This window comes from Babylonia areolata, chromosome 2, assembly GCF_041734735.1.
Source record: "Babylonia areolata isolate BAREFJ2019XMU chromosome 2, ASM4173473v1, whole genome shotgun sequence".
NCBI lineage: Eukaryota > Metazoa > Mollusca > Gastropoda > Neogastropoda > Buccinidae > Babylonia > Babylonia areolata.
In genome coordinates this window covers 13,707,188-13,723,104 of record NC_134877.1, presented here as the reverse complement: position 1 = coordinate 13,723,104, position 15,917 = coordinate 13,707,188, and the positions used below count along the sequence as shown (strand labels likewise).

The window sequence follows — 15,917 nt, the reverse complement described above, 5'->3', positions numbered from 1 at the left end:
TATATGAATCCATAACTGTGTTGTCATGTACTTGTGATATCTACTCACCTAACATTGAGAAGGGTTGAGTTGAGGTGTGTGTTGACAGCGTCCATGAGGTGCTAGGTGTTTCATGAGGTGTATTACTGTAGTATGTGTGTTGAAAGTGTTGATGAGGTGTGAGGTGTGTTCTTAGGTGTACTGCAGTAATGAGTGTTGACAGCATCCATGAGGTGGAAGGCGTGTCATAAGGTGTTGAACTGTAATGTGTGTGTTGACAGCATCCATGAGGTGGAAGGCGTGTCATAAGGTGTTGAACTGTAATGTGTGTGTTGACAACATCCATGAGGTGGAAGGCGTATCACAAGGTGTTCAATTGTAATGTGAGTGTTGACAGCATCCATGAGATAGAAGGCGTATCACAAGGTGTTCAGTTGTAATGTGTGTGTTGACAGCATCCATGAGGTGCAAGGCATGTTGCAAGGTGTTTAACTGTAATGTGTGTGTTGACAGCATCCATGAGGTGCAAGTTGTGTTACAAGGTGTTCAACTGTAATGTGTGTGTTGACAGCATCCATGAAGGCAGGTACAAGGCGTGTCGCGAGGTGTTTAACTGTAATGTGTGTGTTGACAGCATTCATGAGGTGCAAGTTGTGTTACAAGGTGTTCAACTGTAATGTGTGTGTTGACAGCATCCATGAAGGCAGGTACAAGGCGTGTCGCGAGGTGTTTAACTGTAATGTGTGTGTTGACAGCATTCATGAGGTGCAAGTTGTGTTACAAGGTGTTCAACTGTAATGTGTGTGTTGACAGCATCCATGAAGGCAGGTACAAGGCGTGTCGCAAAGTGTTTAACTGTAATGCATGTGTTGACAGCATTCATGAGGTGTGAGGCATGTTGCAAGGTGTTCAACTGTATAATCTGTGTGTTGACAGCATCATTGAGATGCAAGGCGTGTCGAAAGGTATATTACTGTAACGCCATCTGTCAGAGGACCCACTGGCCGCTTCACCGTAAAGTCTGTATCTATGACACCAGGTGAGAATGTGTGTGGGGATGTAGGTGTGGATGAGTGTGTGTGTTATTATGTGTTTGTGAGTGGGTGTGGATGAGTGAGTTTGGGGTGTGAGTGTGGGTGAGTGTATGAGTGTGTGTGGGTGTGACTGAGTGTGCATGTGTGTACACACATAGACACACACTTGTTGGAGTGTGTGCTTGTTGTTTTCTGTGTATGTTGTTGAGGTTTTTTGTGAAGGGGTGGGGGTTGGGGTGGAGGTTGATATTGATTTGTAATTACTGTGATTTGAGACGTGCATTACTTTGGCATTGTGATGTATGTGATTTATTTTAAGTATTTTTATAAAGTATGGTATTAGTGAAGTGTATGATAGTCAGTCGTGTTTGACTATGACTATCAGAACAGCAGATGAGGTAACTGCTGTCCCGACTATCTGGGCTAGAATTTGATTCTAGTGGAGAGTGTCTTGCCTAAGTTACATCCCCACTCTCTCAGCCAGGAGGGTTTTAGGACAGTCGGCGTTGGGATGGTTCCCAAAGGCCATCTAGGTCCTGAGGCTGCAGCATTAAGAGCCAGTGCAATTTTGCCTCATATTTGAAAGTCACAGAGGCTAAGCTGTAAATGATTTCCTGTTGCAGTGGAGAAACCATTGATAATACAGCTCTTACTTTGCTATATTAGTGAAGTATTGTGATATGAAAAGTGCAACACTTAGGTATTGTGATGTATGATATGTATAATGAGTGATTGTGTGTGATGTATTTGTGTGTGTCTGTGTGTAAATTAGTGTTTTGAGTGTTTGGTTGGACGTCTGTGCAGAGCTAGTTAAGTTTTCATTTTAGTGTTTGATGCAGGTTTTACACATTGGTTTTCATATTGTGCAGCGCAGTTGAGCATGTTTTACATGGAAAGGTGCTCTTTAGATTATATTATTATTATTTTTTTAATTATTTATTATTATATTATTTTTGTTATTATTGTTATGAAGAGAATACTGAGTAGAGGTTTTAGTGGAGAGAGGTATATTGCAGAGTACCGACTGCCCCGGCCCCACCCCCACCCCCACCCCAGCATCAGATGATAGAACCAGACTTTGACAACCTGGATGCTGATGTATCGGAAGAATTTATCATGGTGAGTTGCCTGTCTTTTCTCTGTTAGAATGTTTGTGTCTGTGTGTGTTGGAGGTAATTATGATAATAATAATGTGTTGTAGTGATTCATCATCGGACGCATAACGAGAGCGCCAAGGAATCAATAGACAGACAGAAAATAAGTTAAAAAAACTTAGCCGTATGGAGAGCACAGGAGCAGGAGTCAAGATGGCTGCCGGAAAAAGAGGGCGCAAGTCAGGGATGCAAAGGTGAGGTAACCTACTTCAGGAGTTATCAGCCGTAGCTTCTTATGTTTTCTCTGCATAGGCGGGTAGTAGTTTGCACAGGACAGGAATCGGACCCCTGCTGGAGTCTGCACTAGTGAGTCACAGTAAGTATATTACATAAACATAATTTTAGGAAGAAAATTTCCTTTTATATCACGCCCTTTCCCTCTAAGAGCTGAGGGCACTTTACATGAAAGAAAAATATTACAAGTTACATAACACATTCATGACCACTTTTTCTTAAAAACCCCTCCTCCCCTCCCCCCCCCCACTCACACTCTCCCCCTCCCACTCTACATACATCCAAAGTGAGATGACATGGGTGGTGTTGGAGAACAAGGAAGCTGAGAGTGCTTATAGATAGGTTTTAGAAAGATGAGTTTTTAGTGATGAGTGAAAAGCAGAAATAGAATCAGATGCACGGATATGATGAGAAAGGTTGTTCCCGATGTGAGGAGCAGCAAAGAAGAAAGAACGTTCACTGAAGGTTCTTGTATTGATACAAGGAAGTTTCAAAAGGTAACAGTCAGAGGAAGAACGGAGATTTCTTGTGGGAGTGTAAACACTGATAAGGTCAGAAAGATACTTAGGTCCTGCGGAGTGAAAACAGAATAGCAGAGACACGCAACTTTGTATTTAATTCTCGCTTCAGTGGGGAGCCAGTGTAGAGTGCGTAGGTGAGGAGAAATGTGATCAGTACGTGGGACTCTGAGAGTCAGATGGGCAGCATTGTTTTGAAGTTTTTGAATTTGCTGAAGAATATTATGTGGACAGCCTATGAGAAGAGAATTACAGTAGTCAATTTGTGACAGCACAAAAGCAGAAATAAGAGTTTTAGTAGTTTCAACAGAAAGGTACTGACGGATGGAGTTGATGCGACAAAGTTCACAATTGACTATGAGGTAGAATGAGAGAGAGGGAGAAAAATATGGATACAGATACTTTATTCATCAGGCCATAGCCCCTATGAAGGGGTACACAAACACCATTTGTTGCGTTGTATTTGTTTGAGAAAACACAAGAAAACCCAAATCACATGAAACACAGATACATTCGCAAAACATATTTGGAGGTTGCAATTTCTCTAAATCTAAATGCTTTGTGCAGATAGAGAGAGAGAGAGTGTGTGTGTTTCAAGTTTTGATTAGCCAATTCTAAAAGGACTGTGTTTAAGAACCAAGGTTGATAAGATGGCACTAAAAAAATATGAATCTTCTTTCTGGGTTCCTGACCATATAGTTTAAAAAAAATCATTTTGGTTATAAAGTTGTAAAAAAAAAGTTTACGGTCTATTACTGAAGTGAATCTTGTTGACTGTTGCTGTCCACAGAACAACAAGGAGTACCTGGCAGAATGGCTGAGGATGGCAGAGCCCAGGTCAGACTCCTCCAGTTCCTCAGGGGAAGGAGCCATGAAAACTAAGCCCCCTGGGGGTGTCCGGCAACCCATCTCCACTCCCAGGTCCCGGCCTGACCCGGACGGGGAGCGGAGACAGGCTCCCCAGCAGAGGAACGGCCATCCCCTACAGGGCCCCACTAACAGTCAGCAGCAGAGGAATGGCCATCCCTTTCTGGGTCCTGTGGGCGGTCAGCATCAAAGGCGTGTCCCCGGGGATGAGGGGGGTCAGCACAGACGTGCGGGGCCCCAGGGGATGGAGGGCAGGGACAGGGGAGTGCCCCAGGATCAGGGGATGACTGCTGGTCACCATGGGAGGGATGGACCTGGTTACCAACAGACACGAGACAGAAGAGGGGAGGGGCCGGGCTGGCAGGGCAAGAGGGGGCCTCGTAGCGTGCAGGGCGATAATGACTATGATGGACCGGGCCAGTTCCAGCTCAGAAACGGACCTCAGGATGGACGGGGAAATCAGTTCAGAAACGGACTGCAGGAGAGGGGCAACCCGCCCAAAAGTGGCCCGCAGAGGGAGAGGTCCAACCAGTTTGGTCCCAGACAGGAAGGAGAATGCAACAACCAGTCCAGAAACGGACCGCCAGCAGAAAGGGTCCAGCAGTCTAAGTCCAGATATGGCCCACAGCAGGGCAGAGACGGACCGGATGCTCGGGGGCCTGGAGACAGAGGGGATCGTCCCCAGAACCAGCGAGGAGAAGGGTTTGGATCTCGGCCGACTGGTGGAGGCCTGGGACAGGAGGTGGGAGGCCCAGGGCCCAGGAACGGGGAGGTTGGGAGAGGTCCCCCCTCACAGCGACAGAATGAGCGTGGTTCTGGTCAGTACAGAGAAAGCCAGAGAGGAGGGCCCCGCAACGACAAAGGTCCGAGCAAGCAGCAGCAGGTGAGTGCTTAGTCAGCAGATTTGCATGGGGGGAACATTTCTTTTTTCAGATGGCAATTTCTGTTTCTCAGTAATGAAATAATTAAACATCAAGAAGTCAAAGACATTTAGAAATGAATTTTAACTACACATACTTAACCGTGATTTTTGGACTGAAGTTGCATACTTTTAACATTTGGGGGGAGGGGGGGAATCAGTAAGTTTAGTATAAGCGTGCTAGAAGACATGGTCAGAACACATGTACTCTTTGTCTTACATCACTTTGCATGTTTGTGTGTGTGGGTACATGCATGCAGGTGTGTGGAGCCTTAGCAAGGGGAGATGTGACAGAAAAGAGAGTGAGGTGACAGGTGTTGTGTGTGCAGGAGAGGGGTGGCAATAGGCGACAGAGGAGGGAGTGGAAGGGAGGCAGCGGGTCAGAGGCTGGCAGCGTAGGGGCCAGGGATGCTGACGTCTGGGAACAGGAGACACGCAGGTCGCCCCTAAAACCCACCACTGCTGCCTCCCCACGGAATGGGGCTGCCAGAACACACAGGGAGGGAACCTCAGAGTGGGGGACCTGTGGTCCGGCGGTTGGTCAGGGCAGTGCATCAATAGTGGCGCCTGTGGTGGACAACCGGGAGCCCATGGATCTGGTGCAGCTCAACACCCCCACCACTGTGAGTCTCTGTAGATAGTCTGTTTCACAGCTCAACACCCCCACCACTGTGAGTCTCTGTAGATAGTCTGTTTCACAGCTCAACTCCCCTACCACTGTGAGTCTCTGTAGAGACTCTGTTTCACAGCTCAATTCCCCCACCACTGTGAGTCTCTGTAGATAGTCTGTTTCACAGCTCAACACCCCCACCACTGTGAGTCTCTGTAGATAGTCTGTTTCACAGCTCAATTCCCCCACCACTGTGAGTCTCTGTAGATAGTCTGTTTCACAGCTCAACACCCCCACCACTGTGAGTCTCTGTAGATAGTCTGTTTCACAGCTCAATTCCCCCACCACTGTGAGTCTCTGTAGATAGTCTGTTTCACAGCTCAACACCCCCACCACTGTGAGTCTCTGTAGATAGTCTGTTTCACAGCTCAATTCCCCCACCACGGTGAGTCTCTGTAGATAGTCTGTTTCACAGCTCAATTGCCCCACCTCTGTGAGTCTTTGTAGATGGTCGGTTTCACAGCTCAACACCCCGACCACTGTTAGTCTCTGTAGATAGTCTGTTTCACAGCTCAATTCCCCCACCACTGTGAGTCTCTGTAGATAGTCTGTTTCACAGCTCAATTCCCCCACCACTGTGAGTCTCTCACCTCTTAGCAAAAAAGCTGATGCACATGGGACTCGCTTTTCCGACGATTTTATGGGTTTTAGACTATCTTACTAAAAGGCCTCAGTTTGTAAAATTAAATGATTTTATGTCTACTGTCTCTTTCACAAACACAGGTGCACCACAAGGTACAGTCCTCTCGCCTTTTCTTTTTACCTTGTATACGGCTGAATGCAGAAGTCTGACCAATTCGTGTCCCCTCGTTAAGTTTGCAGATGACTCCGCACTGACAGGACTTATTACTGATGATGATGACACTGACTACCGAAGAGAAATTGACAGGTTTGTGAACTGGTGTGAAGAAAATTTCCTTGAGCTGAATGTTGGCAAAACCAAAGAGCTTGTAATCGACTTCAGAAAAAAGAAATCAACTTTAAGTAAAATCATCACAAAAAATGAAGTGGTCGAACAAGTAGACTCATACAAATATCTCGGTGTGATAATCGACAATAAGCTGTCTTGGAATGAAAACTCAACTGCACTCATTAAAAAGAGCAACAGTCGCATGTACTGTCTTAGAAAAATGAAATCTTTTAATGTATGCAAGCAGATGCTCCAAATGTTTTACACATCTGTTGTCTGTAGTGTTTTAACATACGGAGCCGTGTGCTGGGGGGGAAACCTGACCAAACATGACAAAGACAGGTTGGAAAAAGTCATTAGGAAAGCGGGTGGGGTGGTGGGTATAAGACAAGACACCTTTAGCGACATGCACAATAGAAAACTGACTGACAGACTAATAACAATTTTGACCGACGTAAGACACCCACTACATGATGACATTAATAGCAGAAGGTCAGACATAAGTGGTAGGTTTAGAGCTCCACGCGCAAGAACATCTCGATACATTAATTCATTTATTCCTACAGCCATTCGCGCACACAATCAAAACATCCAATACACTAAGTGAACCCTCCCACCCCCCAAGCCCCCTCGCCACAGCAACACCTGAACTTCACCAGCAGACGAGTGTATGGGAGCAGACATTATGCGTGCATGTGGGACTGAGCGGGTGAGCACAGGCAAGCAAGCATTTGTGTGTGTGTGTGATCGGAAGTGATTTTTAAATATTTTCTTATTTTACTTGGATTTCATGTATCTTAATGTTAATGTTCTAATCTTATTGGCGTGACATATGTTATGTGCATGCATACGTTTTTTGTGTGTGTGTGAGTGTGTGTGTGTGCGTGTGTGTGTGTGTGTGTGTGTGTGTGTGTGTGTGTGCATTTTACTTATATATACGATTTATTCCCTTGATGTTTTTATTTATGTATTGTTGTACAGTACCTTATGGTCTTAACGTGTGTGTGTGTGTGTGTGTGTGTGTGTGTGTGTGTGTGCATGTGTGTGCATGTGTGTGTATGTGTGATTGTTTCACAGCTCAACTCCCCCACCACTGTGAGTCTCTGTAGATTGTTTCACAGCTCAACACCCCCACCACTGTGAGTCTCTGTAGATAGTCTGTTTCACAGCTCAACACCCCCACCACTGTGAGTCTCTGTAGATAGTCTGTTTCACAGCTCAACACCCCCACCACGGTGAGTCTCTGTAGATAGTCTGTTTCACAGCTCAACACCCCCACCACTGTGTCTCTGTAGATAGTCTGTTTCACAGCTCAACACCCCCACCACGGTGAGTCTCTGTAGATAGTCTGTTTCACAGCTCAATTCCCCCACCACTGTGAGTCTCTGTAGATAGTCTGTTTCACAGCTCAATTCCCCCACCACTGTGAGTCTCTGTAGATAGTCTGTTTCACAGCTCAACACCCCCACCACTGTGAGTCTCTGTAGATTGTTTCACAGCTCAACACCCCCACCACTGTGACTATAGATAGTCTGTTTCACAGCTTAACACCCTCACCACTGTGAGTCTATGTAGATAGTCTGTTTCACATTACTGCCTGTGGAGACAGCCGTCACATACTTTACATGTACTTACGTCATGACAAGACTTTGTATTTACAAAATTTTCTCTTTTCTCATTAGTCAACTAGGACAAACCACATTCAGCTTTTGGGATTTTCGAGATGCTCCCCTTGGGTTGTTGGTACAGAAGTATAAGGACAAAAACCAATTGCTTCGCCAATAGCTTTTCCCCCAAAGCTGTTAGTGCCCTGTCTCTCAAACAAATTCAGTATGATTTAAGAGAATTGTGCAATCAAAAACCATTTACCTGAAGATCAAGTCATCAAACCCATCCATATGTACTGTTCGCCTTACGTTCAAATGTATGTGTGTGTGAGTGTGTGTGCACAAGTTCTTATATTGATGTTCACATGTATGTATCCCAAATTCTACTGTATCTGTGTTTGTGTTTGATTTTCAGTTTATGTTTGTACTTTTTTTTTTTTTTAATGTACTATCCACCCAGTGTTCCTTGTGACCCTGGTACACTTGGTAATAAAGATCTTTTCTATTCTATTCTATTCTGTTCTATGACTGTTGTGTATTGTAACATGTTCCCAATAAGCTATTACTGTGAATCGACCCACCCTGCTGTCCACGGTCATTGTCACTGGGGGGTTGGTGGTAGTGTTGAGCATGTGTGATGTGGTGGTAATGATGGTAGTATGGACAAGTATGTGGACGGGGTGATTTGTAGTGAAGGTGGTGTGGGGATGATGGGTGGGGTGTCATGGTGGGGATGATGGGGCGTCATTGTGGAGATTGTGGGGTGGTGATGTGTGCTGATTTTGTTGATATTGTGTGGCGTGGTGATTGTCTCACGGCACAATGTTGACAGACAGTGGTGAGGTCTTTGAGCAGTGTGTGCTGTGATTGCAGGTGCTGGTGTCCCACATCGACAGTCCCCAGCGACTGTGGGTGCAGATGACAGATCAGGTCACCACCCTCGTGCCATTCATTGCCGACATCTTCTCCAAGGTATGTCCTCTGTGGCTCTCTTTGCTTCACACTGTGACCTCTGTTGATTTATTTCATCGTTTTATCATGATAGTTCATTTCAACAGTCATTGTGATAATATGTTTCTTGAAGCCGGCCAGTGGCATGAACTTTCTTAGAGTTTAATGAAGATGACATATTTCAGTGACCACAAGATATGTGTAGATTGTCATTTTACATGACACTGGGGCATAGAGGAATGGATACATGGTCTGTCTCATGTCATTATACATGACTGAAAACCTAACAAACATAACAATATAATATAATATATTGAAATATATATAATATGATAGTGTAGTAAATGTTTTTATATAGCACCAGATCTTGTGTGGATACAAATCAAAGAGCTTTCTCACGAGACATTTACACACTGCGTACCTCTGAAACAGAGGGATGAAAGACAAAGCTTATAAACAAAAGACAAAAACTTACAAATACATGTACATGTACATATTCAAAGGCTTCTGCCAAGTCCAGACGAGTGAGAAAGGAGGTTTCTACAGAGTTGGATACTAACATTTTACTGAGTTGAATGCTAAGAGCAGGTGGTTCAGGATGTGGAGGAGGGTTGTTTTGGTGCTGTGGTTGACACAATCGGCAGACTGAAAAGGGTGGAGGGGACGGTTGAGCAAAGATGGTTATTGAACATCATTGCATGTCATGTGTTTTGTGTGGTGTGTTCAGTTCACAGGCAATGAGCGTCCAGTGCAGAAGGCTGAAGTCGGTCAACTGGGTGTCTGTGAGTTCATGGGGGAGCTGGCCAGGGTCAAGGTTGTCAGTGTCACCGGCTCCAAGGTCAAGGTCTTCTATGTGGACTATGGCAACTCGGAGGAGGTGCAGGTGTCAAAGCTGCTGCCTGTTCCCTCAGAGCTGGCCTCTCTCCCTGCCCTGGTCAGTGTGTGTGTGTGTGTGTGTGTGTGTGTGTGTGTGTGTGCATGTACATGCATACATGCACACAATAGTGGTTGAATTTGTGAGTGCATAGAATGCTGAATAGAAGGTTGTAATGGAACTGTATATTAACAGAAATTGATTTGCTTAATTTCTTCAGTACTGTTCATGTTGTCAGAAAATGTATTCTGTTGCATAAAAGTTCAAAACGGAAATTTGAGTTTTTAACAAAGTGAAGTTAAAAATTGGATGATGTTAATGACTAGGAAGGCGATGGTGACAGTGATGACGATGATGATGACATCGGATTTTACTGTACTGATAACAAGGAAGATGATGATGACATGGGATTTTACTGTGGTAATGGCAAGAAGATGATGATGATGATGTAGGGTTTTACTGTGGTAATGGCAAGAAAGATGATGATGATGATGATATGGGATTTTACTGTGGTAATGGCAAGGAAGATGATGCTGCTGATGATGATGTGTGGTTTTACTGTGAAAATGGCAAGGAAAATGATGATGATATGGGATTTTACTGTGGTAATGGCAAGGAAGATGATGATATGGGATTTTACTGTGGTAATGGCAAGGAAGATGATGATGCTGATGATGATATGGGATTTTACTGTGATAATGGCAAGAAAGATGATGATGATGATATGGGGTTTTACTGTGGTAATGGCAAGGAAGAAAATGATGATGATAATGATGATGATATGGTTTTTACTGTGATAATGGGAAGGAAAATAATGCTGCTGATGATGATGATGATGATGAGGGGTGTATGGTGGTGTGTTTATAGAGTATGCCATGCACCCTGGAGGTGTGTCCCAGTGAGGGAGGGGCGTGGTCAGAAGAGGTCGTTGAGATCATGAGGGGACTGTTCAGCTACACAGAGCTCTGCACGATAACCGTCCTCCGCAAGCAGCCGACCATCTGTGAAGTGACGCTGGTCCGCAACTCTGATAGTAAGCAAGCGTCCCACGTAGTACTGTTTTACATGTGTAGCATTGTGTTGTGTACAACTCTGACGGTACAGTAGTGTCCTGGCCGTCCTGATCACATACAACACCGTTATACATGTGTGACAGTCAGGGGTCAGCATTCTTTGGTATTTTCCATCAGTCCAGTCCGGCAAGTCTGTAGGCACACACGAATGCACGCATGCACACACAGGCATGCACGCACACACAAACACACACACACACACACACACACTCACACACACACTCTCACGCACACACATATCATATCACATCACATACACACACACACATTCCCATCAGCCCAGTTGGGCAAGCTTGTAGACAGACATCACACCACACCACACCCCACCTCACCCCACCCCACCCCCACCCTCTACCCCTCACACATACACAAACACACACATACACACACACACACACACACACACACACACACACACCACACCACACCACACCACACCACACCAGACATGCACAGACCATATCACACTCACACACACACACACACACACGATCCTGCTCACAAACAAGCTCTTTGTCAACTCAGAATAAGCACACATTATTTAAATATCGAACGAGGAAGATATGCAAACATTCCCAGAGAAGAGAGGTTATGTGATATATTTGAAGTTGTTGAAGATGAATTACATTTCTTAGATTCATGTATCTTATTTCATAATTTGCGACACCGTCTAATTACAACTGTACAACAGTGTGATCATCAATCAAATGTGATCACTAGAAAAATACAAAACAATATCCTAAAACCAAGTGATTTATTCAACTGCAATGACTGTCAGAAAACACTTGCCAACTATGTATTTCATTGCATGTGTATCAGATGACCGATTAATTCTTTGTTCCTTTTCTTCTTTGTTGTGTCTATTAATCCTTTGGTATTTTATGACAATAAATGAAGTCGAGTCGAGTCACACACACACACATGCACACACACACATGCACACACACACACACATGCACACACACACACATGCACACACACACACACAATGTATACAAGTGCACGCAGCATATATGACATATCTGTATGGTGTCCTGACTGGGGGGCTAAAATGACAGTGACACTTGTCACTTCAGGTCTGGATGCCACGACTTTCCTGAAGGAAAAAGGATATGCCGTGGATCCCACACAGCTGACTGCAACTCCTGCTCCCCAGCTCTCGAGGTAAGTTGGTTTGAGTGATGAACACTAAGGTGATTTGTGTGCTGAGCAATGTTAGTTGGTGTGTTGTTGGTGTGTTGTTGGTGTATGAGTACTGAACAGTGTGAGATGTTGATACTTTGTGTGTGTGTGTGTGTGTGTGTGAAGAGTGAATATCACAGTTGATACCAGGTTGTGTGTTTGTGTGTGAAGAGTAAATACTGCTGTTGATACCATGGTATGTATGTATGTATGTTTGTGTATGTGAAGAGTGAATACCACTGTTGATACCATGGTGTGTGTGTGTGTGTGTGTGTGAAGAGTGAATACCACTGTTGATATTGTGTGTGTGTGAGAAGAGTGAATACCACATTTGATACCACGGTGTGTTTGTGTGTGTGAAGAGGGAATACCACAGTTGATACCATGGTGCGTGTGTGTATGTAAGGAGTGTATACCACAGTTGATACTATAGTGTGTGTGTGTGTGTGTGAGTGAGAGGAGAGAATATCACAGTTGATATGTGTGTGTGTGTGAGAGGATAGAAAACCACTCTTGATACCATGGCGGGTGTGTGTGTGTGAGGAGAGAATACCACAGTTGATATGTTTGTGTGTGTGTGTGTGTGTGAGGAGAGAATGCCACAGTTGATGCCATGGTGTGTGTGTGTGTGTGTGTGTGTGCTTGAGAGTGAGAGAGAGGAGAGAATACTACAGTTAATACCATGGTGTGTGTGTGTTTGCCAACAGTGTGGAGAGGAGGAGGATCATGGTGGGGGACATGCAGAGTGTGACAGACCAGTTGTCGAAGGGTCAGCGCGTGGAGATGGTGATGATGGACCCCTCACATCCCTTACGCATGGTCCTGCACATTGCCAGTCTGGAGGTGGCCTTCACCCAGTTCAGCACGAACATGGGGGCTGACTACGACAGTGACCCTCCGTCTGCCTACCAGTCAGTGCAACTCTTCTCTTACCTTGAATAACTTTCCCTCCCCCCTTCCCAGAATTTGTGGACGTTTTGTTTATGTTCACATGATGGTGAGGGGGGTATGAAGATGCTGCTGTGGGGGTCTATTTACAGGCATGAGATTTTTCCGACTATAGTTGGATTTTTGACCGAAAACTGGCTCCAGAGGCCATTTTTGAGATTCGCGTAAATCCGTTGAGAAAATCGGAGGGGTGGAGGGGGGGGTGAGGTTTTTTTCCGACCCATGAAGGTTGCACGAACGTTGTCCGACCGATCGACAAGACAGACCCACAGCGTTTGTTAAAATGCCCCATGTTTGAATAAGCGAACCAATTGAAAATAAGTTTTCTGTTGCTTCTCTGTCATCATTCAGCTTATCCTTATTAGGTCGGGATTATAAAACTTTCGCTCGCGGGCTTCACGACTTGCAAAGGTACCTGATTTCGTCGATCATCTTCAGTCATTGATAAAATGAGAAAACTCACAAAGGATTAGAGGATTTTTGCAGCAGAAATCAATACAGGAGTGAAATATAAGTGGAACTGGGCCTGGCAAGATGAGATCGTGAAAACAGAAGTGAAGAACAAAAAAATAACTTCATAGGTAGGCGACGCCATTCACAAAATCGAAACCGCGGGCGAGGCCAAATGTGATTGGTGTCAGATTGCATGGGCGCAACTCTTCAGTCTAGGCACGGAAATCTGTTTTCAGATTTACATTAAAAACGGAGTGTCCGTTTTCTGGAAAAAAAGAAAAAGAAAAGCTGATGGGCCATCAGTTCTATATCGTTTACCGACCAGATGATCAGTCTGTCAAAAATGAAAACGGAATACTTTTTCGAAAGCGTCGTTTGTTGACCCCTTGAGAGGCGATCCAGTGAGTTGCCAGAGCACCAAAATCGAAGTCAGAAAGTTTCCTAACAGTTGATTGAAGTTGTCAAAATGCTGATAACGATCCCACGTGGCATGCATTGATATCACTGTGAAAAACATGGCGCACTCACGCGCGCACATGCACACACATGCGATCCATCACACACACACGCACGCATGCACGCACGCACGCACAGACTTGCGTGCACGCACAGATACACATAAACACCGGTGTGCGCGATCTCCATCCCTGTCAAGCCACAATGGCCGTGGGTACATCTGCTTGACCCTTTGTTCGTTCAGCAAAAGCTGCAAATGTTTGCCACTTTATGCACAAGTAACATTGTTGCGATTGAAACAGAAACTTTGTAGCAATTGATGTCAGTGCTTTTTCTGACACAGTCGAGGCTGGAGGCTGTGGTACAGACAGTTCATCAGTGGCAAGTCAGTTTATGTAGATTTGAGACCTACAGCCAGATTACCAAAGTTACACATGCACGCACAGACACAGAGCTGAATTGAATGCGCACGCATGCACGCTTACACACACACACACTCTCTCTCTCTCTCTTTTCCTCTCTCTTTGAAAAAAAATCACATGAATGCGCTCACATATACACATACTGTTTTTTTATTTTATCTCTCCTTCACACTTGCACATGTGCACACATATAAGCGCTCACACAGAGCTTAATAATATGCACATGCGCGCGCACACTCACACACACTCTCTCTCTTTCTCGCACACAAACACACACACACACACAGAGAATTTTATTCAAAGCAATGCACATATATGCACTCATACAAACTTGCACTTTTTCCTCCCACCTTCCCCCTGATCTGTCTCTTTGTCTGCCCCTCTCTCTCTCTCTCTTGAATATACACAGAGTTGTATTGAACACACACACACACAAACACACACACACACACACACACACACACACACACACAGATCTATTGAATTTGAAAGCAATGCATGCACATGCACAAATACAACATATTCTTTTCTCCTACCTTCTCCGCTCTCTTTCTCTCTTTCTGCCTCCCTCTCTCTCTCTCTCTCTCTCTCTCTCTCTCGTTTACACACAGTTGAATTAAAACCACACATGCGTGTGCACACTCGTGCTTGCTTTCTGTCTCTCTGTCTCTGTCTCTCTCTCCCTCACACACAAGAGTTTAGTTGGATACACACACAAACACAGTCCATTCTGGGGAACTCTCAGCGATCTGCTATTTTCAGCGGAAGAGCAGTTGATTTCAGAGGGGGGAAAAGTCACTCTCCAACCTTGCCCCCCTCCTGCTGACTTCACTTTCATGATTTTTGCTGAGGTACCCCGACCCTCTCTCTTGAGTCTGCTACCAGTGGTGAGAGAAGGGGGGGGGGTTGGGGGGTGGGGCTGGGGGGGTATAAAACCACTGTCAATGACTGTGGCAACTTTGGCATTGAGCCAAGACACTGACCACTATTCTAGCTGAGAATCCTGGACTGCTGAAAATGATATAACCAGTCACAGACCCACTCCCTCCTCCCTCCAGTCATTCCACTTCCCCCATTCTTTCCTCATCCAACACACATGTCTGTCAGTGGAACAGAGACTACAGCTGAAGAGACTAGATGGTACAGTGCAAACTTGTCTGCTAAGAACACAGAGTTGCATTTAAAGTAGTTCACTTACATGCACACACACAAACTTTAACTCTTTCCTCCCATGTCCCACCTGACCCCCATTCTCAATCTGTTAGTCCATCTGTCTGTCTGTCTCTCATTCTCACATACAGAGTTGCATTGAAAACACACAAACACACACACACACTCAAGACAAGATTTTGAAAACCATGTCCCCTAGGCTGACTTTACAGGTTTGAAAGCAAAAACATTTCAGTTTAGGAAGAATTGGACTGATTTTTTGTCTCCTGTGGGTTGGAATACCTCAGCAGCATTGGTGGCCCGCAAGTGCAGATTTAATGGTTTGAAATTGAGAAAAACCTTCAGCTTCAGGGGGCTTCGCCACCAGACCCCCACCAGGGGCGTTGCCCCATGGACCTCCACTGGGGGCCTTCACCTTTCAGGCTCAATCACAGTTTCCCAATCTCATGCCTGATTTAGGTCTGGGACTGTTTGACAAGGCTGTATCAACGCTGAC

At 45.0% G+C, this 15,917-nt stretch overlaps 1 protein-coding gene across 1 annotated transcript in view; it reads left to right on the top strand.

The window, feature by feature from the left end:
- The window catches only part of LOC143298070 (uncharacterized), a 45,584-nt gene that overhangs the window by 14,768 nt on the left and 14,899 nt on the right, over positions 1-15,917 (top strand). The window contains exons 11-19 of the mRNA XM_076610748.1: positions 916-1,018; positions 2,030-2,132; positions 3,710-4,669; positions 5,035-5,328; positions 8,766-8,864; positions 9,571-9,777; positions 10,585-10,750; positions 11,867-11,954; positions 12,680-12,883. Of these exons, the coding sequence (XP_076466863.1) occupies positions 916-1,018; positions 2,030-2,132; positions 3,710-4,669; positions 5,035-5,328; positions 8,766-8,864; positions 9,571-9,777; positions 10,585-10,750; positions 11,867-11,954; positions 12,680-12,883 (2,224 nt within the window). The remainder of the gene's footprint in view (positions 1-915; positions 1,019-2,029; positions 2,133-3,709; positions 4,670-5,034; positions 5,329-8,765; positions 8,865-9,570; positions 9,778-10,584; positions 10,751-11,866; positions 11,955-12,679; positions 12,884-15,917) is intronic.